Raw genomic sequence first — 25,794 nt, 5'->3', positions numbered from 1 at the left:
ATTTTAAATGAACAGGATGAAAAGCTAACACAATAAAACAGTAAAACCAAAGAACAATATAATGATTGGAAGAAGGCGTGTTTGATATACAACCCTCAATGCTATTGTAGATACCCCTACCTGCATTCTCCATCAAATAATAAACAGAGCAAGTGCACTTCTCTAAAGGTCAAATATTATTTGCATTGTACTCAGTCCGTCCATTAGATTTACAACCCCTCCTTGTGTTAAGCAATTCTAATCAGTATCCGAGATTTAAGGAACTTTTATGGTAAGGTGCATTACAGTGGAATGGAACATAACTTGACAAAAAAGTATTATAGTCTACTAAACACTTTATTTTCCAAAGTAGAATGCATTATGAAAAAACAAAACTCAAATACTAAACAAATCAAAAACAACTAAATCCACATTTATTTACAAAGCATTTTTGCAGTTTGGGTTGAGTACTTTCTTATGGAGCATGTCAGTGTTCAACACTTACAATATCAAACCATGCAACCTGTTTGGTCATTCCTGTTATCGACTGTCTAGAATCAGGGCTATGCAACTCTGTTCATCGAGAGCTGCCGTCCAGGAACAGGGTTAGAGAGCCCTGGTCTAGAACTTTAACCAGGTAGACCGTATCCACCCGAGACTGCCCCAAAAAACATGTTTTCGTGAACACAATAATTAACATCATAGTGTAAACATAGCTTCATACAACACAAAAGGGCTGCATTTAGACAGGCAGCCAAATGCAGATCTTTTTTTCACTAATTGCTCTTTTGTTTAACCAGATCAGCTCTGAAAAAAGATCTGTGAAAAGATGTGGTTGGTCAAAGACCAATGAGGGGAAAAGATATCAGTATTGCGCTGCTTGTGTAAACGCAGCCTATGGTACATTTAAACATTGCTTTATACACCAACTGGAAACAAATAGAATGGGAACAAAAGTGCCCACTATACCACAGATAATTCCTCTTAGGCTTTGCTGTAATAACTATGTACATACAAAATGATTTTCATTGTGATGAGCAATGATACAGTACTGAACCGATAACTGACTCTGCCTATCCCCTCTTGCCAAGTCAAACTATGACAAAAAAAACTATTTTTCTCAAAGTTTTCACAGTTCAAGCATTAGAATGAAGATCCAGAGATCCCCACTTTTCCAAATGCACACCTCAACTAGTTGATTATTGTGGCAGCTGCAGTGCAGAGATTGCCATCTTGTTTTGTCAAGCTTGATCTATGAAGCCTTTTGTGCCCTCTCCTCCACATACAGTTGCATCTAAACAAAGAAAATATGTTGTTACATACAAATTGTACACAACATGAAATTATTCACATTCAAACAATATTATCGTCTATTACTATGGGCTTTCATACAAGTGTTGTAATCTTCACAAAGAACCATGCCATTGTTGACCTCCGGCTTACTTTCACAATGTCTGATGTAATGGTCTTCAGGGGTATGAGTCTGGGCTCCTGCATGTGTACTTCCTGCTCATCTGCAACTATCCATGGAAAATCCTGGAGGGGAACATGACAACATCACATGTGGAGTGTACAGGCCCACACACTAGAATACAACATGTGTTTATTTTATTTATTTCACCTTTATTTAACCAGGTAGGCAAATTGAGAACAAGTTCTCATTTACAATTGCGACCTGGCCAAGATAAAGGAAGCAGTTTGACACATACAACAACACAGAGTTACACATGGAGTAAAACAAACATACAGTCAATAATATAGTAGACAAATAAGTCTATATACAAAGTGAGCAAATGAGGTGAGATAAGGGAGGTAAAGGCAAAAAAGGCCATGGTGGCAAAGTAAATACAATATAGCAAGTAAAACACTGGAATGGTAGATTTGTAGTGGAAGAAAGTGCAAAGTAGAAATAATGGGGTGCAAAATAAATAAATACAGTAGGGGAAGAGGTAGTTGTTTGGGCTAAATTATAGATGGGCTATGTACAGGTGCAGTAATCTGTGAGCTGCTCTGACAGCTGGTGCTTAAAGCTAGTGAGGGAGATAAGCGTTTCCAGTTTTAGAGATTTTTGTAGTTCGTTCCAATCATTGGCAGCAGAGAACTGGAAGGAGAGGCGGCCGAAGGAGGAATTGGCTTTGGGGGTGACCAGAGAGATATACCTGCTGGAGCGCATGCTACAGGTGGGTGCTGCTATGGTGACCAGCAAGCTGAGTTAAGGGGGAACTTTACCTAGCAGGGTCTTGTAGATGACCTGGAGCCAGTGGGTTTGGCAACGAGTATGAAGCGAGGGCCAGCCAACGAGAGCGTACAAGTTGCAGTGGTGGGTAGTATATGGAGCTTTGGTGATAAAAACGTATGGCACTGTGATAGACTGCATCCAATTTATTGAGTAGGGTATTGGAGGCTATTTTGTAAATGACATAGCCGAAGACGAGGATCAGTAGGATGGTCAGTTTTACGAGGGTATGTTTGGCAGCATGAGTGAAAGATGCTTTGTTGCGAAATAGGAAGCCAATTCTAGATTTAACTTTAGATTGGAGATGTTTGATGTGAGTCTGGAAGGAGAGTTTACAGTCTAACCAGACACCCAGGTATTTGTAGTTGTCCACATATGCTAAGTCAGAACCGTCCAGAGTAGTGATGCTGGACAGGCGGGCAGGTGCAGGCAGCGATCGATTGAAGAGCATGCATTTAGTTTTACTTGTATTTAAGAGCAGTTGGAGGCCACGGAAGGAGAGTTGTATGGCATTGAAGCTCGTCTGGAGGGTAGTTAACACAGTGTCCAAAGAAGGGCCAGAAGTAGCCTTCCCTGTAGCTCAGTTGGTAGAGCATGGTGTTTGCAACGCCAGGGTTGTGGGTTCGATTCCCACGGGGGGCCAGCACAGAAAAAAAATATATGAAAAATGAAATGTATGCATTCACTACTGTAAGTCGCTCTGGATAAGAGCGTCTGCTAAAATGTAAAATGTAGCCTCGCTACTGTTATAGCCTTTCTACTGTTAAGTATACAGAATGGTGTCATCTGCATAGAGGTGGATCAGAGACTCACCAGTAGCAAGAGTGACATCATTGATGTATACAAAAAAGAGAGTCGGCCCAAGAATTGAACCCTGTGGCACCCCCATACAGACTGCCAGAGGCCCGGACAACAGGCCCTCCGATTTGACACACTGAACTCTGTCTGAGAAGTAGTTGGTGAACCAGGCGAGGCAATCATTTGAGAAACCAAGGCTATTGAGTCTGCCGATGAGGATGTGGTGATTGACAGAGTCGAAAGCCTTGGCCAGGTCAATGAATACGGCAGCACAGTATTGTTTCTTATCGATGGCGGTTACGATATCATTTAGGACCTGGAGCGTGGCTGAGGTGCACCCATGACCAGCTCTGAAACCAGATTGCATAGTGGAGAAGGTGCGGTGGGATTCGAAATGGTTGGTAATCTGTTTGTTGACTTAGCTTTCGAAGACCTTAGAAAGGCAGGGTAGGATAGATATAGGTCTGTAGCAGTTTGGGTCAAGAGTGTCCCCCCCCTTTGAAGAGGGGGATGACCGCAGCTGCTTTCCAATCTTTGGAAATCTCAGACGACACGAAAGAGGTTGAACAGGCTAGTAATAGGGGTTGCAACATATTCGCCAGATAATTTTAGAAAGAAAGTGTCCAGATTGTCTAGCCCGGCTGATTTGTAGGGGTCCAGATTTTGACGCTCTTTCAGAACATCAGCTGACTGGATTTGGGAGAAGGAGAAATGGGGAAGGCTTGGGCGAGTAGCTGTGGGGGTGCAGTGCTGTTGACCGGAGTAGGGGTAGCCAGGTGGAAAGCATGGCCAGCCGTAGAAAAATGCTTATTGAAATTCTCAATTATAGTGGATTTATCGGTGGTGACAGAGTTTCCTATCCTCAGTGCAGTGGGCAGCTGGGAGGAGGTGCTCTTATTCTCCAAGGACTTTACAGTGTCCCAGAACTTTTTTGAGTTTGTGTTGCAGGAAGCAAATTTCTGCTTGAAAAAGCTAGCCTTGGCTTTTCTAACTGCCTGTGTATATTGGTTTCTAACTTCCCTGAAAAGTTGCATATCACAGGGGCTGTTCGATGCTAATGCAGAACGCCACACGATGTTTTTGTGTTGGTTAAGGGCAGTCAGGTCTGGTGAGAACCAAGGGCTATATCTGTTCCTGGTTCTAAATTTCTTGAATGGGGCATGCTTATTTAAGATGGTGAGAAAGGCATTTTTTTAAATAACCAGGCATCCTCTACTGAAGGGATGAGGTCAATATCCTTCCAGGATACCCGGGCCAGGTCGATTAGAAAGGCCTGCTCGCTGAAGTGTTTTAGGAAGCGTTTGACAGTGATGAGTGGAGGTTGTTTGACCGCTGACCCATTACGGATGCAGGCAATGAGGCAGTGATCGCTGAGATCTTGGTTGAAAACAGCAGATGTGTATTTAGAGGGCAAGTTGGTTAGGATGATATCTATGAGGGTGCCAGTGTTTACGGCTTTGGGGTGGTACCTGGTAGGTTCATTGATCATTTGTGTGAGATTGAGGGCATCAAGCTTAGATTGTAGGATGGCTGGGGTGTTAAGCATGTCCCAGTTTAGGTCACCTAGCAGCACGAGCTCTGAAGATAGATGGGGGGCAATCAGTTCACATATGGTGTCCAGAGCACAGCTGGGGGCAGAGGGTGGTCTATAGCAGGCGGCAACGGTGAGAGACTTGTTTTTAGAGAGGTGGATTTTAAAAGTAGAAGTTCAAATTGTTTGGTTACAGACCTGGATAGTAGGACAGAACTCTGCAGGATCTCTCTGCATTAGATTGTAACACCGCCCCCTTTGGCCGTTCTATCTTGTCTGAAAATGTCCTAGTTAGGGATGGAGATTTCAGAGTTTTTGGTGGTCTTCCTAAGCCAGGATTCAGATACGGCTAGGACATCCGGGTTGGCAGTGTGTGCTAAAGCAGTGAATAAAACAAACTTAGGGAGGAGGCTTCTAATGTTAACATGCATGAAACCAAGGCTATTACGGTTACAGAAGTCATCAAAAGAGAGCGCCTGGGGAATAGGAGTGGAGCTAAGCACTTCAGGGCCTGGATTCACCTCTACATCGCCAGAGAAGGAGTAGGATAAGGGTACAGCTAAAAGCTATGAGAATTGGTCGTCTAGGACGTCCGGAACAGAGAGTAAAAGGAGCAGGTTTCTGGGGGTGATAAAATAGCTTCAAGGTATAATGTACAGACAAAGGTATGGTAGGATGTGAATACAGTGGAGGTTAACCTAGGCATTGAGTGATGATGAGAGAGATATTGTCTCTAGAAACATCATTGAAACCAGGTGATGTCATCGCATGTGTGGGTGGTGGAACTGAAACACTAACCAGAACAGCAATGGACAAGGCATATTGACATTAAGGAGAGGCATGCTTAGCCGAGTGATCAAAAGGGTCCAGTGAGTAGTGAGGTTGGTTGCGGTCACGGCGATTCAGACAGCTAGCCAGGCCATGGGTAGCAAGCTGGCAGAAGATGGTCTGTTTTTAGCCACCTCGTGCGTTTCCGTCGGTAGATTAGTGGGGTTCCGTGTGGTAGAGGGGACCAATCCAATTGGAAAAATGTTTATAGTGGCCCAAGAAAATTGGCCGATAGACCTATTCAGATAGCAGCCGATAAGACAGCTAACGATTAGCTGGCCGCAGATGGGCGTTCAGGTTACGGCGCGACGGAGGGGCCAGTTGGATAACTCCCTCGGGCAGATAATGTCGGTAGACGTTATAGTCGTGAAGGCCCGATGGGGCTCCGCATCGGCAGTAAAACGGGTCTGGATAGGGGATTGTAGCCCAGGAGTGGCTGATGGAACTCTTCAGCTGGCTAGCTCCGGAATAATTGATGTTAGCTCCGGGACCGACGTTTGCCAATAGTCACTCGGATAGCAGCTAGCTAGCTGCAAGATCCAGGTGTAAATGTCCAGAGCTTGCGGTAGAAATCCGGGGATATGGAGAGAAAATAGGTCCGGTATGCTCTGGTCTGAGTCGTGCTGTACAAAACTGGCGATAGCTTTTCGAGCTAAGGGATAGCTGATGACCGCCAACCGTGGTTAGCTGAGTTCTAACGTTAGCTAGTGAACTGGCTAACTTCTGGCTAGCTTCTGTTGTGGATTTCAGATATGAGGTAAATAATACTTCTTTTTTTTTTTATTGGTGAGGCGAGTTGAATGAATGTGATTGAATATGATTGAATGTAGGTACACAAACAAGTCAGTGTATTACAATCAACACACATTCTGCATTGAAATGTCATGTTTTTGACAACACTGACCTTGATGACCTGAACCTTCTCCATGTTGCGCGTGGCAGCCTCCCTGGTGTGGACCAGCACTGTAAACGTACATCCTGGGACAGTGGAAAGTAAATAGACATATTAGAATACTATGACCGCTGCTAGACAACGACTTAACAGAAATTGTATGTATAATGTGTATTTTTATATTGTATAATACAGGGCACATTTGGAAAAGAGACCTAGGTCTCAATATGACTTCCCTGTCAAAACAAATATCCACAAGGGAATTTGTTTGGGAATGCAAGACTTAAATAGCAGCAGACCTCCAGCTATCGATTTTCACTGAGATGTTTTTCACTGAGTGTCTCTCCATTCTCCAATATAGCTTTTCTATCTTACCCGGTGGGTTGTTTTCCAGAACTGCATCACATACACTGATCTTCAGGATAACCGCCCTCAGTAACTGTTCCACGTGTGACAGCAATGTATCAGAGCTGTAGAACCAGAAGAGTAAGTCGTAAAAGCTCAAGGTATCGAAAAGGGCATTCTAACAACAAACCATATTAAATCAAATAAAATTGTATTTGTCACATGCGCCGAATACAACAGGTGTAGACTTCACCTCGAAATCCTTAATTACAAGCCCTAAAAAGAAAGAACATTTGAGAGAACAAAAAAAGGAAAATAGTAACACAATAAAACAACAAGGCTATATACAAGGAGTAACGGTAGAGAGTCAATGTGTTTGGGGTACAAGGTAGTTGGTGATTGAGGTAATATGTACATGTAGGTAGTGGGTAAAAGTGACTAGGCAATCAGGATAGATAATAGCAGTAACGTATGTGAAGAGTGTGAAAGTGTGTTTATGTGTGTGTCTATGTGGCGTCAATATGCATGTGTTTTGTGTGTGTGAGCATATGTAGTATGTGTGTGTGTGTGTGTGTTTGTTGGAGTGTCAGAGTGGTGTGTGAGTAGAATCCAGTGAGTGTACATAGAGCCAGTGTAAGAGAGTCAGTGCAACAACAAAAAGGGGGACAATGCAAATAGTTCAGGTAGCCATTTGATTAACTGTTCAACAGTCTTATGGCTTGGGGGTAAAAGCTGTTCAGAATCCTTTTGGTCCCAGACTTGGCGCTCCGGTACCGCTGCCGTGCGGTAGCACAGAAAACAGTCTATGACTTGGGTGGCTGGAGTCTTTGAAAAATGTTTGGGCCTTCATCTGAAACCGCCTGGTAAAGAGGTCCTGGATGGCAGGAAGCTTGGTCCCAGTGATGTACTGGGCCGTACGCACTACCTTCTGTAGCGCATTACGGTCGCATGCCAAGCCGTTGCCATACCAAGCGGTGATGCAGCCAGTCAAGATGGTCTCATTAGTGCAGCTATATAACTTTTTGAGGATGTATTTCAACCTTCTGAGGGGGAAGAGGTGTTGTCATGCCCTCTTCCCAACTGTGTTGGTGTGTATGGACCATGATAGGTCCTTAGTGATGTAGACACAGAGGAACTTGAAGTTCTCGACCCGCTCCACTACAGTCCTGTTGATGTGAATGGGGGCGTGCTCGGCCCTACATTCCCTGTAGTCCATGATCAGCTCCTTTGTCTTGCTTACGTTGAGGGAGAGGTTGTTGTACTGACACCACACTGCCAGGTCTCTGACCTCCTCCCTGTAGGCTGTCTCATCATTGTCAGTGACCAGGCCTACCACTGTCGTATCGTCTGCAAACTGAATGATGGTGTTGGAGTCATGCGCGGCCACACAGTCGTGGGTGAACAGGGAGTACAGGAGGGGACAAAGCACGCACCCCTGAGGGGCCCCCATATTCATGGTCAGCACAGCTGATGTGTTGTTGTCTACCCTCATCACCTGGGGGCTACACATCAGGGGCTGCCCGTCCAGGTGCAGAGGGAGATGTTCAGTCCCGCGGTCCTGAACTTAATGATGAGCTTAAAGGAGAACTCTGGTGTTGAACGTGATGAGCAGTAGTCAATGAACACCATTCTCACGTAGGTGTTCCTTTTGTCCAGGTGGGAAAAGGGCAATGTGGAGCGCAATAGAGATTGCATCAGAGATTGCATCATCTGTGGATCTGTTGGGGCAGTATGCGAATTGGAGTAGGTCTAGGGTGTCTGGGATGATAGTGTTGATGTGAGCCATGACCAGCCTTTCAAAGTATTTCATGGCTACAGATGTGAGTGCTACTGGACAAAAGGTCATTTAGACACGTTACCTTGGCGTTCTTGGGGACAGGGACTATGGTGGTCTGTTTGAAACATGTAGGTATTAAAGATTAGGGTTGTCATGATGCCAGTATCGCAATACTACAATACCTGATTTTCCATGGCAAAAAGGAAAACACAAAGCAGACTAAACACTTTGGTCCTTTAAAAAGCCTACTGTACATAAAATATGTGCTGTAGCTTGGAAAATTAACGTGATTCTGGGTGACAACATAAGGCTTTCCAACATTAAGACTGTTTTCCTCAGGTAATTTTGCCCATTTCATGTTTTTTTTCCTTGCCATGATACATCTGTGTATCGCAATACTGGTATCGTGACAACCCTATTACAGATTGGGTCAGAGAAGTTGAAAATGTCAGTGAAGATATACACTCACCTGATGGATAAAAGAGGAGGCTGTGAAATCTCAAAGACAAATCTCTCAACTGGATGATGCTCTTTGTCCATGATGACCACCACCACTTTTTCTGCATCATTCTGAGGGAGCAATGTAGAACTTCATGTGAGTAATATGTACTCAAAAAAAGTGTGCCCTCATGCAATAACATATTTAGCATGATGAGCCATTGGGTTTGCAAGACTATGTCAATTATTTGTAGGCTAATGTATTCTCTCACCTTCTCAATGAGGGGTTTTACACAGTGAAGAGTATCATGGATGTATTGGTTCAGCTCTGGGTGGCATGACATCTAGAAGGTAATGCAACATGAGTGATGGATATTTTGCAGATAACCGTTAATAGTAGCTGAATAGTTATTACAACGGTGATATTATAACCTTACCTGTACAGGTACATTGTATTTCTTTCTCTTCTGGAATATTCCAGATGGGTACACCTCTCGTACATAGAGGATGAGATGAATAGCCACTTCCAAAAACTCACACAAGATGTCAGCCACCACTGCAAAAGAAGATAGGCAGTAACGAAGATTAAGTCTAAGTAACGAAGCTTGAGTCTATATAAAAATTAAATTGCTCAATTGAAATGCACATTTTACAGGTCGATGTAAAATAATTGATATAGCTAGCTACCTTGGCCAAAATTGAGGTCTTGTCTTGTTAGCGTTGTCATTTTCTGGTGGCTGAGGGATGAGAAAACAAATAATGCCGAATGATATGAGGCCACCTAACGAACGTTTCAAACGTCAAAAAAGTAATTGCAACATGGAACAATTCAACCTCTGAAAACCGTAAGACTGTCGTTTGTAAATCTGTTCTCAGGATTTAATCATAATATGCAGCAAAGATGCGAATAATACCTACAATGTCTGTTTATTTGTTTACATCCACTACTTCTTGTCGTCGCTTGGTTATGACGTTACATGGCGCACACTTATATCGTGTATACACACACTAGCTGACTAATTGTGTGCGCTGTGTTGAATTCTCCGTTCCTCCATCTTGGCATTCCCCCACCACTGTAAAATAAAATATTTTGGAAGCTATAGAATACCTTTATTAATTTCTACATTCGTTTTGCCACATTTATTATATTACAGATCCCTTAATGCATACCTTAAAATGATAGTATGTGAGCTAAGCATATGTATATGCTTAGCTCACATACATACAGTACCAGTCAAAAGTTTGAACACACCGACTTAAGTGTTTTTCAATATTTTCACTATTTTTACATTGTAGAATAATAGTGGGGACCCCAAAACCGTGAAATAAGATATTTGGAATTATGCAGTAACCCAAAAAGTGTTAAACAAATCAAAATATATTTTATATTGGAAATTCTTCAAAGTAGCCACCCTTTGCATTGATGACAGCTTTGCACACTCTTTGCATTCTCTCAACCAGTTTTTTATTTTACCTTTATTTAACCAGGTAGGCACATTTACAATTGCGACCTGGCCAAGATAAAGCAAAGCAGTTCGACACATACAACACATGGAGTCAAACAAACATACAGTCAATAATACAGTAGAAAAATATAAGACTATATACAATGTGAGCAAATGAGGTGAGATAAAGGAGGTAAAGGCAAAAAAGGCCATGGTGGCGGAGTAAATACAATATAGCAAGTAAAACACTGGAATGGTAGATTTGGAGTGGAAGAAAGTGCAAAGTAGAAATAGAAATAATGGGGTGCAAAGGAGAAAAATAAATAAATAAATACAGTAGGGGAAGAGGTAGTTGTTTGGGCTAAATTATAGATGGGCTATGTACAGGTGCAGTAATCTGTGAGCTGCTCTGACAGCTGGTGCTTAAATCTAGTGAGGGAGATAAGAGTTTCCAGTTTCAGAGATTTTTGTAGTTCGTTCCAGTCATTGGCAGAAGAGAACTGGAAGGAGAGACGGCCAAAGGAAGAATTGGCTTTGGGGGTGACCAGAGAGATATACCTGCTGGAGCACGTGCTACAGGTGGGTGCTGCTATGGTGACCAGTGAGCTGAGATAAGGGGGGACTTTACCTAGCAGGGTCTTGTAGATGACCTGTAGCCAATGAGTATGGCGACGAGTATGAAGCGAGGGCCAGCCAACGAGAGCGTACAGGTCGCAGTGGTGGGTAGTATATGGGGCTTTGGTGACAAAATGGATGGCACTGTGATTGACTGCATCCAGTTTATTGGGTAGGGTATTGGAGGATATTTTGGAAATGACATCGCCGAAGTCGAGGATCGGTAGGATGGTCAGTTTTACGAGGGTATGTTTGGCAGCATGAGTGAAGGATGCTTTGTTGTGAAATAGGAAGCCAATTCTAGATTTAACCAGACACCTAGGTATTTGTAGTTGTCCACATATTCTAAGTAAGAACCGTCCAGAGTAGTGATGCTGGATGGGCGGGCAGGTACGGGCAGCGATCGGTTGAAGAGCATGCATTTAGTTTTACTTGTATTTAAGAGCAGTTGGAGGCCACGGAAGGAGAGTTGTATGGCATTGAAGCTGGTCTGGAGGGTTGTTAACATAGTGTTCAAAGAAGGGCCAGAAGTATACAGAATGGTGTCGTCTGCAGAGGTGGATCAGAGACTCACCAGCAGCAAGAGCGACATCATTGATGTAAACAGAGAAAAGAGTTGGCCCAAGAATTGAACCCTGTGGCACCCCCATAGAGACTACCAGATGCCCGGACAACAGGCCATCCGATTTGACACATTGAACTCTATCAGAGAAGTAGTTGGTGAACCAGGCGAGGAACCAGGCGAGGCAATCATTTGAGAAACCAAGGCTATTGAGTCTGCTGATGAGGATGTGGTGATTGACAGAGTCGAAAGCCTTGGCCAGGTCAATGAATACGGCAGCACAGTATTGTTTCTTATCGATGGCGGTTACGATATCATTTAGGACCTGGAGCGTGGCTGAGGTGCACCCATGACCAGCTCTGAAACCAGATTGCATAGCGGAGAAGGTGCGGTGGGATTCGAAATGGTTGGTAATCTGTTTGTTGACTTGGCTTTCGAAGACATTAGAAAGGCAGGGTAGGATAGATATAGGTCTGTAGCAGTTTGGGTAAAGAGTGTCCCCTCCTTTGAAGAGGGGGATGACAGCAGCTGCTTTCCAATCTTTTGGAATCTGAGACGACACGAAAGAGAGGTTGAACAGGCTAGTAATAGGGGTTGCAACATATTCGGCAGATCATTTTAGAAAGAAAGGGTCCAGATTGTCTAGCCCGGCTGATTTGTAGGGGTCCAGTAGCTGAGTAGCTGTGGGGGGTGCAGTGCTGTTGACCGCGGTAGGGGTAGCCAGGTGGAAAGCATGGCCAGCCGTAGAAAAATGCTGATTGAAATTCTCAATTATAATGGATTTATCGGAGGTGACAGAGTTTCCTATCCTCAGTGCAGTGGCTTGCTGGGAGGAGGTGCTCTTATTCTCCAAGGACTTTACAGTGTCCCAGAACTTTTTTGAGTTTGTGTTGCAGGAAGCAAATTTCTGCTTGAAAAAGCTAGCCTTGGCTTTTCTAACTGCCTGTGTATATTGGTTTCTACCCTTCCCTGAAAAGTTGCATATCACAGGCGCTGTTCGATGCTAATGCAGAACGCCACAGGATGTTTGTGTGTTGGTTAAGGGCAGTCAGGTCTGGAGAGAACCAAGGGCTATATCTGTTCCTGGTTCTAAATTTCTTGAATGGGGCATGCTTATTTAAGATGGTGAGGAGGGCATTTAAAAAAGATAACCAGGCATCCTCTACTGACAGGATGAGGTCAATATCCTTCCAGGATACCCGGGCCAGGTCGATTAGAAAGGCTTGCTCGCTGAAATGTTTCAGGGAGCGTTTGACAGTGATGAGTGGAGGTCGTTTGACCGCTGACCCATTACGGATGCAGGCAATGAGGCAGTGATCGCTGAGATCTTGGTTGAAAAACAGCAGAGGTGTATTTAGAGGGCAAGTTGTTTAGGATGATATCTATGAGGGTGCCCATGTTTACGGCTTTGGGGTGGTACCTAGTAGGTTCATTGATAATTTGGGTGAGATTGAGGGCATCAAGCTTAGATTGTAGGATGGATGGGGTGTTAAGCATGTCCCAGTTTAGGTCACCTAGCAGCACGAGCTCTGAAGATAGATGGGGGGCAATCAGTTCACATATGGTGTCCAGAGCACAGCTGGGGGCAGAGGGTGGTCTATAGCAGGCGGCAACGGTGAGAGACTTGTTTTTAGGGAGATGGATTTTTAAAAGTAGAAGTTCAAATTGTTTGGGTACAGACCATCTCTGCAGTAGATTGCAACACCGCCCCCTTTGGCCGTTCTCTCTTGTCTAAAAATAGTGTAGTTAGGGATGAAGATTTCAGAGTTTTTGGTGGACTTCCTAAGCCAGGATTCAGACACGGCTAGGACATCCGGGTTGGCAGAGTGTGCTAAAGCAGTGAATAAAACAAACTTAGGGGGAAGGCTTCTAATGTTAACATGCATGAAACCAAGGCTATTACGGTTACAGAAGTCATCAAAAGAGAGCGCCTGGGGAATACGAGTGGAGCTATTTACTGCAGGGCCTTGATTCACCTCTACATCACCAGAGGAACAGAGGAGGAGTAGGATAAGGGTACAGCTAAAAGCTATGAGAATTGGTCGTCTAGGACGTCCGGAACAGAGAGTAAAAGGAGCAGGTTTCAGGGGGAGATAAAATAGCTTCAAGGTATAATGTACAGACAAAGGTATGGTAGGATGTGAATACAGTGGAGGTAAACCTAGGCATTGAGTGATGATGAGAGAGATATTGTCTCTAGAAACATCATTGAAACCAGGTGATGTCATCGCATGTGTGGGTGGTGGAACTGAAAGGTTGGATAAGGAATAATGAGCAGGGCTAGAGGCTCTACAGTGAAATAAGCCAATAAACACTAACCAGAACAGCAATGGACAAGGCATATTGACATTAAGGAGAGGTATGCTTAGCCGAGTGATCATAAGGGTCCCGTGGGATTCAGACAGCTAGCCGGGCCATAGGTAGCAAGCTGGCAGAAGATGGAGGGAGGTCTGTTTTTAGCCACCTCGTGTGTTTCCGTCTGTAGATTAGTGGGGTTCCGTGTGGTAGAGGGGACCAGTCTAATTGGCAAAATAGTTATAGTTATAGTGGCCGAAGAAAATTGTCCCATAGACCTATTCAGATAGCAGCCGATAAGACAGCTAACGATTAGCGGGCTGCAGATGGGTGTTCAGGGTACGTCGCGACGGAGGGGCCAGTTGGATAACTCCCTCGGGCAGATAACGTTGGTAGTCCAGTCGTGAAGGCCCGATGGGGCTCCGCATCGGCAGTGAAACCGGTCCGGATAGGTGATTGTAGCCCAGGAGTGGCTGATGGAACTCTTCAGCTGGCTAGCTCCGGAATAATTGATGTTAGCTCCGGGACCGACGTTTGCCAATAGTCACTCGGGTAGCAGGTCGCTAGCTGCAAGATCCAGGTGTAAGTGTCCAGAGCCTGCGGAAGAAATCGGGGGATATGGAGAGAAAATAGGTCCGGTATGCTCTGGTCTGAGTCGCGCTGTACAAAACTGCCGATAGCTTTTCGAGCTAAGGGATAGCTGATGACCGCCAACCGTGGCTAGCTGATCTCCAACGTTAGCCAGTGAACTGGCCAACCTCTGGCTAACCTCTGGCTAGCTTCTGTTGTGGATTTCAGATTTTAGGTAAATAATACTTGTTTTTTTTAAATTGATGAGGCGGGTTGCATGAGAGTGTTTTGAGGTTGAGTTTATAGAAAAAAATATATAAAAAGGTATGCGAAGAAAATATGTAAATATATATATATATATACATACATACATGGGACACGACAAGATGAAGGACAAAGACGTCTGACTGTTACGCCATCTTGGATTTAGGTTTTGGTTTCATGAGGTAGTCACCTGGAATGTGTTTCAAGTAACAGTTGTGCCTTGTTAAAAGTTAATTTGTGGAATTTCTTACCTTCTTTATGTGTTTGAGCCAATCAGTTGTGTTGTGACAAGGTTGTGGTGGTATACAGAAGATAGCCCTATTTTGGTAAAATACCAAGTCCATATTATAGCAAGAACAGCTCAAATAAGCAAAGAGGAACGATAGTCCATCATAACTTTTAGACATGAAGGTCAGTCAATCCGGAACATTTCAAGAACTTTGAACGTTTCTTCAAGTGCAGTCGAAAAAACATCAAGCGTGATGATGAAACTGGTTCTCGAAGGATCACCACAGGAAAGGAAGACCCAGAGTTTCTTCTTCTGCAGAGAAGTTCATTAGAGTTACCAGCCTCAGAATTTGCAGCTCAAATAAATGCTTCACAGAGTTAAAATAACATACACATCTCAACCTCAACTGTTCAGAGGAGACTGCCTGAATCAGGCCTTCATGGTCAAATTGCTGCAAAGAATCCATTACTAACGGATACCAATAATAAGAAGAGACTTGCTTGGGCCAAGAAATACGGTGGAAATCTGTCCTTTTGTCTGATGAGTCCAAATTTGAGATTTTTGGTTCCAACAGCCATGACTTTGGAAGACGCAGAGTAGGTGAACGAATGATTTCCACATGTGTGGTTCCCACCGTGAAGCATGAAGGAGGAGGTGTGATGGTGTGGGGGTGCTTTGCTGGTGACACTGTCAGTGATTTATTTAGAATTCAAGGCACACTTAACCAGCATGGCTACCACAGCATTCTGCAGCGATACACCATCCCATCTGGTTTGCGCTTAGTGGTACTATCATTTGTTTTTCAACAGGACAATTACCCAAAACACACCTCAAGGCTGTGTAAGGGCAATTTGACCAAGGAGAGTGATGGAGTGCCGCATTAGATGACCTGGCCTCCACTATCACCAGACCTCAACCCAATTGAGTAGGACCATGGAGTGAAGGAAAAGCAGCCAACAAGTGCTCAGCATATGTGGGAACTCCTTCAAGACTGTTGGATAAGCATTCCGCATGAAGCTGGTTGAGAGAATACCAAGAGTGTGCAAAGCTGTCATCAAGGCAAAGGGTGGCTACTTTGAAGAATCTAAAATCTAAAATATATTTTGATTTGTTTAACACTTTTTTGGTTACTACATGATTCCATATGTGTTATTTCATAGTTTTGATGTCTTCACTATTATTCTACTAGGTAGAAAATTGTAAAAATAAAGAAAAACCCTTGAATGAGCAGGTGTGTCCAAACTTTTGACTGCTACTGTATAAAAACATTTTAATTAAAGTATACTTGTTTTTAGATTACTGTTACTGTCCCTACTACAAAAATATATATACTTAAATAGATATAATTTTGTCCTTGAAACATTGATTTGAAATACTGTATAATTCTATTCATTCCTTTGGAGGACTGCTCCTACTGGGGAATGCCAAATTATGGCCGACCGGTTGCTTCAAAGCCTCTCAAGGGCCAATATACTGTATAGCATCAGCAATCCAGGTTTATATCCATCATTAGCACACAAAAATAGCCAATGCACAAAAATGGCTACACTTTTGAGCTCCATGGGGGCATTTTCATGTGATAGAGAGAATCCCCTGGTCACCAATAGAGACCTGCCAAGAGGAAGGATGTTAAGTGCCACATGCCTTTCAATGCATGACTTTGAACACATTGAATTGTATTTGTTGTAAGAAATGTGCAATATAAATAAAGTTTGATTTGATTGATGACATTACAGCTGTAGAATATTTAATACACTAATTTTCACGAGGACAAGTGCAGTTTTTCCATAAACTTTAATTGATAACTTGGGATTTTATCACTTGACATATAAATCATATAGTGGGAAGGATCCTACAAATGAAGACTGTGTGAATGCATGTACCACTTCTAATAAACAAATACTATTCCTTTGAATATTTGTCTCTGGTCATGAAACTACAACACAGGCTGGATGTCTTAACAAAGTCAATTCTGAATGTCAATAGATTTATAGATTCCTTATGATCAATGACAACATTCTAGAACTGAGTTATCACTCATCTAAGTCTGGTATCTGGTTAATGATAATAAAATTGATTAAGTGTCTCTTTCCTTGTAGAATGTTGACAGCAGTATAGAACACATTGTATTGCTAAGATGCTCAAACGCAACTTAATAGCTACACTCACCGACACAGGATAAACTTTATCCCTCATGCGACTAAACCGATAAGTTGCCCCTCACAATAGCTGCACTTCTCCACATGGCCAGACTTTATTGGTCTTCCCCTTTTAATGCTCATATACTCATCCTTGAAAAATGTCATAAGGTCTGAAATAAAAGTCAACATACTGTACAAACAATTATCTAGGCTAAGTAATACAATATTATTTTTTGATCTACTGTTCTGCTAACTAGCTAGCTAAAGTGTCGTCAGTGGCTAGCTAAGACAGAGAAAGGAGACGGAAGAGGTTCAACACTTTATTAAATTAATTTCAGTTATCATGTCCTGACCAGTAAAAGGGGTTGTTTGTTATTGTAGTTTGGTCAGGGCGTGGCAGGGGGTGTTTGTTTAGTGTGTTTGGTCAGGGCGTGGCAGGGGGTGTTTGTTTAGTGTATTTCGGGGGGTTTTGGGCAATGTTCTATGTTAGTATATTTCTATGTCTGTGTCTATTTAGTCTATTTCTATGTTCAGGGTTTTGGTTGTCCTTCAATTAGAAGCAGCTGTTCTTCGTTGCTTTTAATTGGAGGCCATATTTAAGTAAGGGGTTTTTGTCACTGTGTTTGTGGGTAGTTGTTCCGTGAATAGCATGTTGCCTTACAGGACTGTCGGTGTTTGTGATTTTGTTCAGTGTTCACGTTCCTTCTCAATAAAAGAAGATGAGTATACACATTCCCGCTGCATTTTGGTCTAATCCATACGACGAACGTTACATCAGTACAGCACATGGATTGTGCAAAGGTCTTTGATCGCGCTGGTTAATGGTAGCTAACAGTGTCGGCTAGAGATGACGTGCAGGAGCTTCCTGTAGGAATTTGTAGTCTTACTGAGGTTCTCTGTAGCTAATTAGCATTTTTTCTAAGTAAATTGAGGCAAAAATATTGATAAAACTCACCTTGCCTGAGATAATTAAAGCGATTATCAAAACGTCATGCCAAGCTAAGGCTACACCAAACACATACTTAGTTTGAAGAGTTTATAAAATTCACTGTGAAAAATGAATGGTGAAAAAATGTATCAAACCATCGAAGGATAAAATAATTTATCATCATTGGAAAGAGCCATATAACTATCGCATAAGCCTTATCAATTTATGACCAGGTGATGAATGCTGACCTTGATGAAATCATGAACTTTGTTCAAGGCTTCATAATTATAGAGCAAGAGGCATACTTTAAGACTATCTGCCTTCAGTCCTTGATAGAGCACAGTGGTGAGTAGACTTCCAGTTATTTTCAGGTTAATTTGGGTGACTAACATGCTGACCACACTGCTTGCGTCACGTGCGCGAGCGTTGAAAAATAAATGTACACATACATGTTATTCAATCATTGCACCTACACTGCTTGTGCTTGTCAACTAGTGTCTGCGTAGCCAGGCGCTAAAATAGAACTTGGTTCTATATGTGACGCTTTACGGGCTGCTAGTCCCGCCTCTCCCATCTCCTCATTGGTTTTTAGGAACATATACCGACACGCCATCTCATTGGTTTTTAGGAGCATATATCCACTTGCGTGATTGGAAGATAAACTGAGGTCCAAACTCCAGTCCAGTTGGTAGTGGAAATGCACCTTAAAGTAGTTGGTGGTGGTGGTGATGCACCTTAACGTTGGCTGCCAACCACCATATAATGTCCAAAGAAGAAGAAACCTGAAGGAGGAGAGATTACTAGAAACAAAAACTCAGTTTATCCTTTTATCTGTGGATTAATTTTCGGAGAACCTTGTGCATTTCAGGTAAAATAACGGCCAATGTTTATGTCCCAGGACAAATTATCCAGCAACAGCAAGCTAGCTAGCTAAATTGCCATAAATGTTTAATGCTTTTCAACCTGTCCCCAAATTAATATGGTTGGTTCAGAGTTAATTTTGATATTTCAACCTGCGTGTCCTGATCGCGTCTGGTGTGGGTGGACAAAATCAACATGCACGCGATGGTGTACGCGGACACGCTCGAGCGGTCTGGTCAGCATGTACTGTAACAGGAATAATTTCCAGCGGATAATTTTTGAGCAAGCTGATCAATGTCCCACAGCTCTAGTCACCTGTTGAGTTTTAATGTGTCATAGAAATACTTATTGTATGATACAATTACATATAATAAAATAAAACAAATATTGAAATTGTCATTGGCCTGAATGGGGGGGGGGACTGAATTGGTCTAAATTGATTAAGACAATTGAAAGACGTGTAAAAATGTCTTATGACGCAGTTACCTATTCTGTGTCCATATTGCGCAACTCCATCACCATCTTCTCTTCACAGGTTGTTGAAGTATTTGCAGTATATAAAGTTCAGGGAAGAATGACTTCTGAAACGGACCCCAACACTGCTGGTGTTCAATACAACCGCTGGAATGAAGACAACATCAATCTGAATGTGGCTGGAACAGGTGTAACGGGGTAAGCTCTGAGGAAGACGTATAAGAAACACTTACTTTACTTTCAATAAAGGTGTATCACATTGAAATTCTATTCAGTGCACATTGTTTTCATCCATTAAATCCTTTTTGATTAACTTCTCCAAATTCTGACCTCTTGAGTTTACTGATAGTGTATGTAACTGACCACAACAGTAATCACTGGCCATATTTATAACATGACATGTTCTACTTACCAAAGGCTCTACAACAGGGTCTGCACTGGCACCCTGGGCGTTGCTATCAAAGTGGCTGGAGCTTTGGCTGCACTGGTGGCTGTTTACATCATAGGATACCTCATTGGATATTACGCCCACAAATGCTGACCAGCCACTGACCGAAGGACCTTTGTTCAGAGAGGAAGGACCCTCAACGGATGGAATTATGTTATGTATCAATTATATATGGTTTTTAAATGACCAAATAATGGCTGTATGAGAGGATCAAAGATTATTGGAGCCACACTTTCAATAATAGTCAGGATTTTTGGTTTCCTTTTTAGAAATGTTGGGATTTCAGTTTGCTTGTTGTAAAGTGATTTTACAGCTTCCCCACAGCTTTGTCTTTTTTGTGAAATGTCAGAGCAACTAAGCGATTAAGTCCAAAAATACAGTTCATGGTATTCAATGTTCTTCTCAGTAAGTGATATTACAGTGCTTTCAGAAAGTATTCATACCCCTTGACCTATTCCACATTGTTGTGTTACATCCTGATTTTAAAATGGATTACATTTTTACCACATAACAAAGTGAAAACATGTTTTGACTAAATTGTGCTAATTTATTGAAATACAGAAACATTTCATTTAGGTAAGTATTCACACCCCTGAGTCAATACGTTAGAATCACCTTTGGCAGAGATTACAGCTGTGAGTCTTTCTGGGTAAGTCTCTAAGAGCTTTGAACACCTGGATTGTACAATATTTGCACATTACTATTTTTTTAATTCTCCAAGCTCCTTCAATTTGGTTGTTGATCATTTCTAAATACACTTTGACATTATGGGGTACTGTGTGTAAGCCAGTGACACAAATTCTCAATTTAATACATTTAAAATTCAGGCTATAACAACAAAATGTGGAAAACGTCAAGAGGTGTGATTACTTTCTGAAGGCACTGTATTCATTTCTGTAGTTTTAAGATTGTACTATTGGGCTTGTTTTGTAAGCCTATTCAACTGTACATCAAGGCCATGTGGCTTCACTATTTCAATGAAAGGACATAGTGAATACTAATAGTAATAAAACATTGTGTGTGAAATATGTGGTCAAACAAGATGTTTTCCTCTTGAAAAGGACTGGAAACAATGTTATTCAGGTAGATGTACAATTGATTTCAGTATTGAGGTGTAATCATCTGCAAATATCAAACCTCATATTTACAAAAATACACTTTAATATGTTTAGTTTCAGCCTTTTCTCAATTAAAATCTGCCAAGTCTGCAAAGAGAAATATCTTTATAATGTAGCTTAGATTGTAGGATGGCCGGGGTGTTAAACATATCCCAGTTTAGGTCACCTAACAGCACAAACTCTAAAGATAAGTGGGGGGCAGTCAATTCACATATGGTGTCCAGGGCACAGCTGGGGGCTTAGGGGTCTATAACAACCGGCAACAGTGAGAGACTTATTTCTGGAAAGGTGGATTTTTAAAAGTAGAAGCTCGAAATGTTTGGGTACAGACCTGGATAGTATGACAGAACTCTGCAGGCAATCTCTGCAGTGGAATGCAACTCCGCCCCCTTTGGCAGTTCTATCTTGACGGAAAATGTTGCAGTTGGGATAGAAATTTCAGAATTTTTGGTGGCCTTCCTAAGCCAGGATTCAGACACGGCTAAGACATCAGGGTTGGCGGAGTGTGCTAAAGCAGTGAATAAAACAAACTTAGGGAGGAGGCTTCTGATGTTAACATGCATGAAACCAAGGCTTTTACGGTTACAGAAGTCAACAAATGAGAGCAACTGGGGAATAGGTGTTTTACTGGTGGCTACAGGGCCTGGGTTAACCTCTACATCACCTGAGGAACAGGGGAGGAGTAGGATAAGCGTACGGCTAAAGGTTATTAGAACTGGTCGTCTAGTGCGCTGGGAACAGAGAATAAAAGGAGCAGATTTCTGGGCGTGGTAGGATAGATTCAGGGCATAATGTACAGACAAGGGTATGGTAGGATGTGTGCACAGTGGAGGTAAACCTATGCATTGAGTGACGATGAGAGAGATTGCATCTCTGGAGGCACCAGTTAAGCCAGGTGAGGTCTCCGCATGTGTGGGGGGTGGGACAAAAGAGCTAAGGCATGTTGAGCGGGACTGGGGGCTCTACAGTGAAATAAAACAATAAGTACTAACCGAGACAGGAGTAGACAAGGCACATTGACATTAGAGAGAGGCATAAAGCAATCACGGGTGTTGATCGGGGACCTAAGACAACAACGGGTAAATGGCGATGAATGGGCAGAGAGGGTCAGTTAGGTACACACAAGACCTGAGTTCGAGGCTGGGGCCGACAGATAAACAAGGACTGAGCACGCCCCCATTCTCATCGATGGGGCTGTAATGGAGCAGGTTGAAAGCTTCCAGTTCCTTGGTGTCCACATCACCAACAAACTATCATGGTCAAAACACACTAAGACAGTCGTGAAGAGGGCACGACAAAGCCTATTCCCCTCAGGAGACTGAAAAGATTTGGCATGGGTCCTCAGATCCTCAAAAGGTTCTACAGCTGCACCATCAAGCGCATCCTGACTGGTTGCATCACTGCCTGGTATGGCAAGTGCTTTGCCTCCAACTACAAAAGATGGTGTATACGGCCCAGTACATCACTGCCATCCAGGATCTATACACCAGCCGGTGTCAGAGGAAGTCCTTAAAAGACTCAGACTCCAGCCACCTTAGTTACATTTTACATTTTAGTCATTTAGCAGACGCTCTTATCCAGAGCGACTTACAGTAGTGAATGCATACATTTCATTTCATGCATGTCTTTTTTTTTTTTTGTACTGGCCCCCTGTGGGAATCAAACCCCCAACCCTGGCATTGCAAACACCATGCTCTACCAACTGAGCCACAGGGTATCCTGGAAGGATATTGACCTCATCTGTCAGTAGAGGATGCCTGGTTGTTCTTTAAAAGCGTCTCCCTCACCATCTTAAATAAGCATGCCCCTTTCAAAAAATGTAGAACCAGGAACAGATATAGCCCTTGGTTCTCTCCAGACCTGACTGCCCTTGACCAGCACAAAAACATCCTGCGGCGTTCTGCATTAGCATCGAATAGCCCCTGTGATATGCAACTTTTCAGGGAAGTTAGGAACAAATATACACAGGCAGTTAGAAAAGCTAAGGCTAGCTTTTCAAGCAGAAATGTTCATCCTGTAGCACTAACTCAAAAAAGTTATGGGACACTGTAAAGTCCATGGAGAATAAGAGCACCTCCTCCCAGCTGCCCACTGCACTGAGGTTAGGAAGCACTGTCACCACCGATAAATCCACTATAATTGAGAATTTCAATAAGCATATTTCTACGGCTGGCCATGCTTTCCACCTGGCTACCCCTACCCCATTCAACAGTCCTGCACCCCCCACAGCAACTTGCCCAAGCCTCCCCCATTTCTCCTTCACCCAAATCCAGATAGCTGATGTTCTGAAAGAGCTGCAAAATCTGGACCCCTACAAATCAGCCGGGCTAGACAATCTGGACCCTCTCTAAAATTATCTGCCGAAATTGTTGCAACACCTATTACTAGCCTGTTCAACCTCTTTCGTATCATCTGAGATTCCCAAAGATTGGAAAGCTGCTGAGGTCATCCCCCTCTTCAAACCCAAATTGCTATAGACCTATATCTATCCTACCCTGCCTTTCTAAGTTCTTCGAAAGCCAAATTAACAAACAGATTACCGACCATTTCGAATCCCACCGTACCTTCTCCTGTCACGACTTCCGCCGAAGTCGGCCCCTCTCCTTGTTCGGGTGGCGCTCGGCGGTCAACGTCACCGGCTTACTAGTTACCACTGATCTATGTTTCCCTGTTCGTTTGCTTTTGTCTTAATTATACACACCTGTTTATGATTCCCTGATTATGTTCATTATTTAACCCTCTGGCTTCCCTGTTTGTCTTGTCTGTGATTGTTTCCTGTTTTGTATTGTTGGAGGTGTTTCTCCCAACCCTGTATGATTGCTGTGGAAGAGGTTTTATTATGGTTTTGAGTAAACACGTTTTGTTTGCAGTCATCCCTGTGTCCTGCGCCTGACTCCGATACTTCTCCTAACGAAAGCATTACATCTCCACTATGCAATCTGGTTTCAGAGCTGGTCATGGGTGCACATCAGCCACGCTCAAGGTCCTAAACGATATCGTAACCTCCATTGATAAGAGACATTACTGTGCAGTCGTCTTCATCGACCTGGCCAAGGCTTTCGACTCTGTCAATCACAACATTCTTATTGGCAGACTCAACAGCCTTGGTTTCTCAAATGATTGCCTTGCTTGATTTACCAACTACTTCTCTCATAGAGTTCAGTGTGTCAAATCAAGGGGCCTGTTGTCCGGACCTCTGGTAGTCTCTATGGGGGTGCCACAGGGTTCAATTCTCGGGCTGACTCTCTTCTCTGTATACATCAATGATGTCGCTCTTGCTGCTGGTGAGTCTCTGATCCACCTCTACGCAGAAGACACCATTCTGTATACCTCTGGCCCTTCTTTGGACACTGTGTTAACTAATCTCCAGACAAGCTTCAATGCCATACAACACTCCTTCCGTGGCCTCCAACTGCTCTTAAATGCAAGTAAAACTAAATGCATGCTCTTCAACCGATCGCTGCCCTCACCTGCCCGCCCGTCCAGCATCACTACTCTGGATGGTTCTGACTTAGAATATGTGGACAACTACAAATACCTAAGTGTCTGGTTAGACTGTAAGCTCTCCTTCCAGACTCACATTAAGCATCTCCAATCCAAATTTAAATCTAGAATCGACTTCCTATTTCGCAACAAAACATCCTTCACTCATGCTGCCAAACATACCCTCGTAAAACTGACCATCCTACCGATCCTCAACTTTGGCCCCATATACTACCCACCACTGCGACCTGTACGCTCTCGTTGGCTGGCCCTCGCTTCATACTCGCCGCCAAAACCACTGGCTCCAGGTCATCTACAAGTCTCTACTAGGTAAAGCCCCGCCTTATCTCAGCTCACTGGTCACCATAGCAGCACCCACCCGTAGCACGCGCTCCAGCAGGTATATCTCACTGGTCACCCCCAAAGGCATTTCTTCCTTTGGCCGCCTTTCCTTCCAGTTCTCTGCTGCCAATGACTGGAATGAACTGCAAAAATCACTGAAGCTGGATACTCATATCTCCCTCACTAGCTTTAAGCACCAGCTGCAGAGCAGTTCACAGATCACCTGTACATAGCCCATCTATAAATAGCCCATCCAATCTACCTCATCCCCATACTGTATTTATTTATTTATCTTGCTCCTTTGCACCCCAGTATCTCTACTTGCACATTCATCTTCTGCACATCTACTATTCCAGTGTTTAATTGCTCTATTGTAATTACTTCGCCACCATGGCCTATTTATTGCCTTACCTCCCTTATCCTACCTCATTTGCACACACTGTATATAGACTTTTTCTACTGTATTATTGACTGTATGTTTGTTTATGCCATGTGTGACTCCGTGTTGTTGTATGTGTCGAACTGCTTTGCTTTATCTTGGCCAGGTCGCAGTTGCAAATGAGAACTTCTCAACTAGCCTACCTGGTTAAATAAAGGTGAAATAAATAAATTAAAAATAAAATAAGACTCCTGAACAGCTAATCAAATGGCTACTCAGACTATTTGCACCCCCTCCCCCCTCTAACACTGCTGCTACTCTGTTTATTATCTATGCATAGTCACTTTAACTCTACCTACTGTACATGTACATAACTCAATTGCCTCGTCTAACCACATTGACTCTGTACCGGTACCCCCTATATAGTCTCGCTATTGTTATTTTACTGTTGCTCTTTAATTATTTGTTACTTTATTTTTTACTTATCTATTGTTTACTTAACACTTATTTTTATAAGGGCCTTGTTGGTTAAGGGCTTGTAAGCATTTCACTGTAAGGTCATACCTGTTGTATTGTGACAAATACAATTTGATATGTAACAGTACCACCCTGCTTTTCTAGTTAACCTGTAAATTCCCAAGCTGTTTTACAATTCAGTCAAATGGCCGTGCACAATGCATGCACAGTAACTGACCATGGAGGCATTTATGAAACCAACTTTCAGGGGTTTCCTGTGTTATTGAGGCCAAACACGTGTCTACGTAGAACAAAGCACTGGCAGTCAACATGTCCAATAAAGAAATGCATAACCACTTC

At 43.0% G+C, this 25,794-nt stretch overlaps 1 protein-coding gene and 1 long non-coding RNA gene across 4 annotated transcripts; one reads left to right on the top strand and one right to left on the bottom strand.

Moving 5' to 3' along the window:
• Positions 1-317: 317 nt before the first annotated feature.
• mad2l2 (mitotic arrest deficient 2 like 2) lies at positions 318-19,366 on the bottom strand. Of its 3 annotated transcripts, none has more exons than XM_014135438.2 (9): positions 19,221-19,366; positions 9,512-9,561; positions 9,262-9,380; positions 9,097-9,168; positions 8,856-8,956; positions 6,640-6,734; positions 6,277-6,350; positions 1,423-1,515; positions 318-1,273 (listed from the first exon to the last, which is right to left on the bottom strand). In XM_014135438.2, exons 2-9 carry the CDS (start codon positions 9,549-9,551, stop codon positions 1,232-1,234), a joined length of 636 nt encoding a protein of 211 aa, XP_013990913.1. In that variant the 5' UTR covers positions 9,552-9,561; positions 19,221-19,366; the 3' UTR covers positions 318-1,231. The 3 variants fall into 3 exon arrangements, with proteins under 3 accessions (XP_013990913.1, XP_013990912.1, XP_045549099.1); XM_014135437.2 differs by lacking the exon at positions 19,221-19,366 and adding an exon at positions 9,743-9,816; XM_045693143.1 differs by lacking the exon at positions 19,221-19,366 and having other exon boundaries at positions 9,512-9,798.
• On the top strand, positions 18,489-20,682 carry LOC106566889 (uncharacterized). Its single transcript, XR_001319964.2, has 3 exons — positions 18,489-18,741; positions 19,270-19,406; positions 19,626-20,682. It is a non-coding gene; the product is annotated as an uncharacterized lncRNA (long non-coding RNA).
• The last annotated feature ends 5,112 nt before the right edge of the window (positions 20,683-25,794 follow it).

The sequence above is a fragment of the Salmo salar genome, chromosome ssa13, assembly GCF_905237065.1.
Source record: "Salmo salar chromosome ssa13, Ssal_v3.1, whole genome shotgun sequence".
NCBI lineage: Eukaryota > Metazoa > Chordata > Actinopteri > Salmoniformes > Salmonidae > Salmo > Salmo salar.
This window is presented reverse-complemented; position numbering and strand designations above follow the sequence as displayed.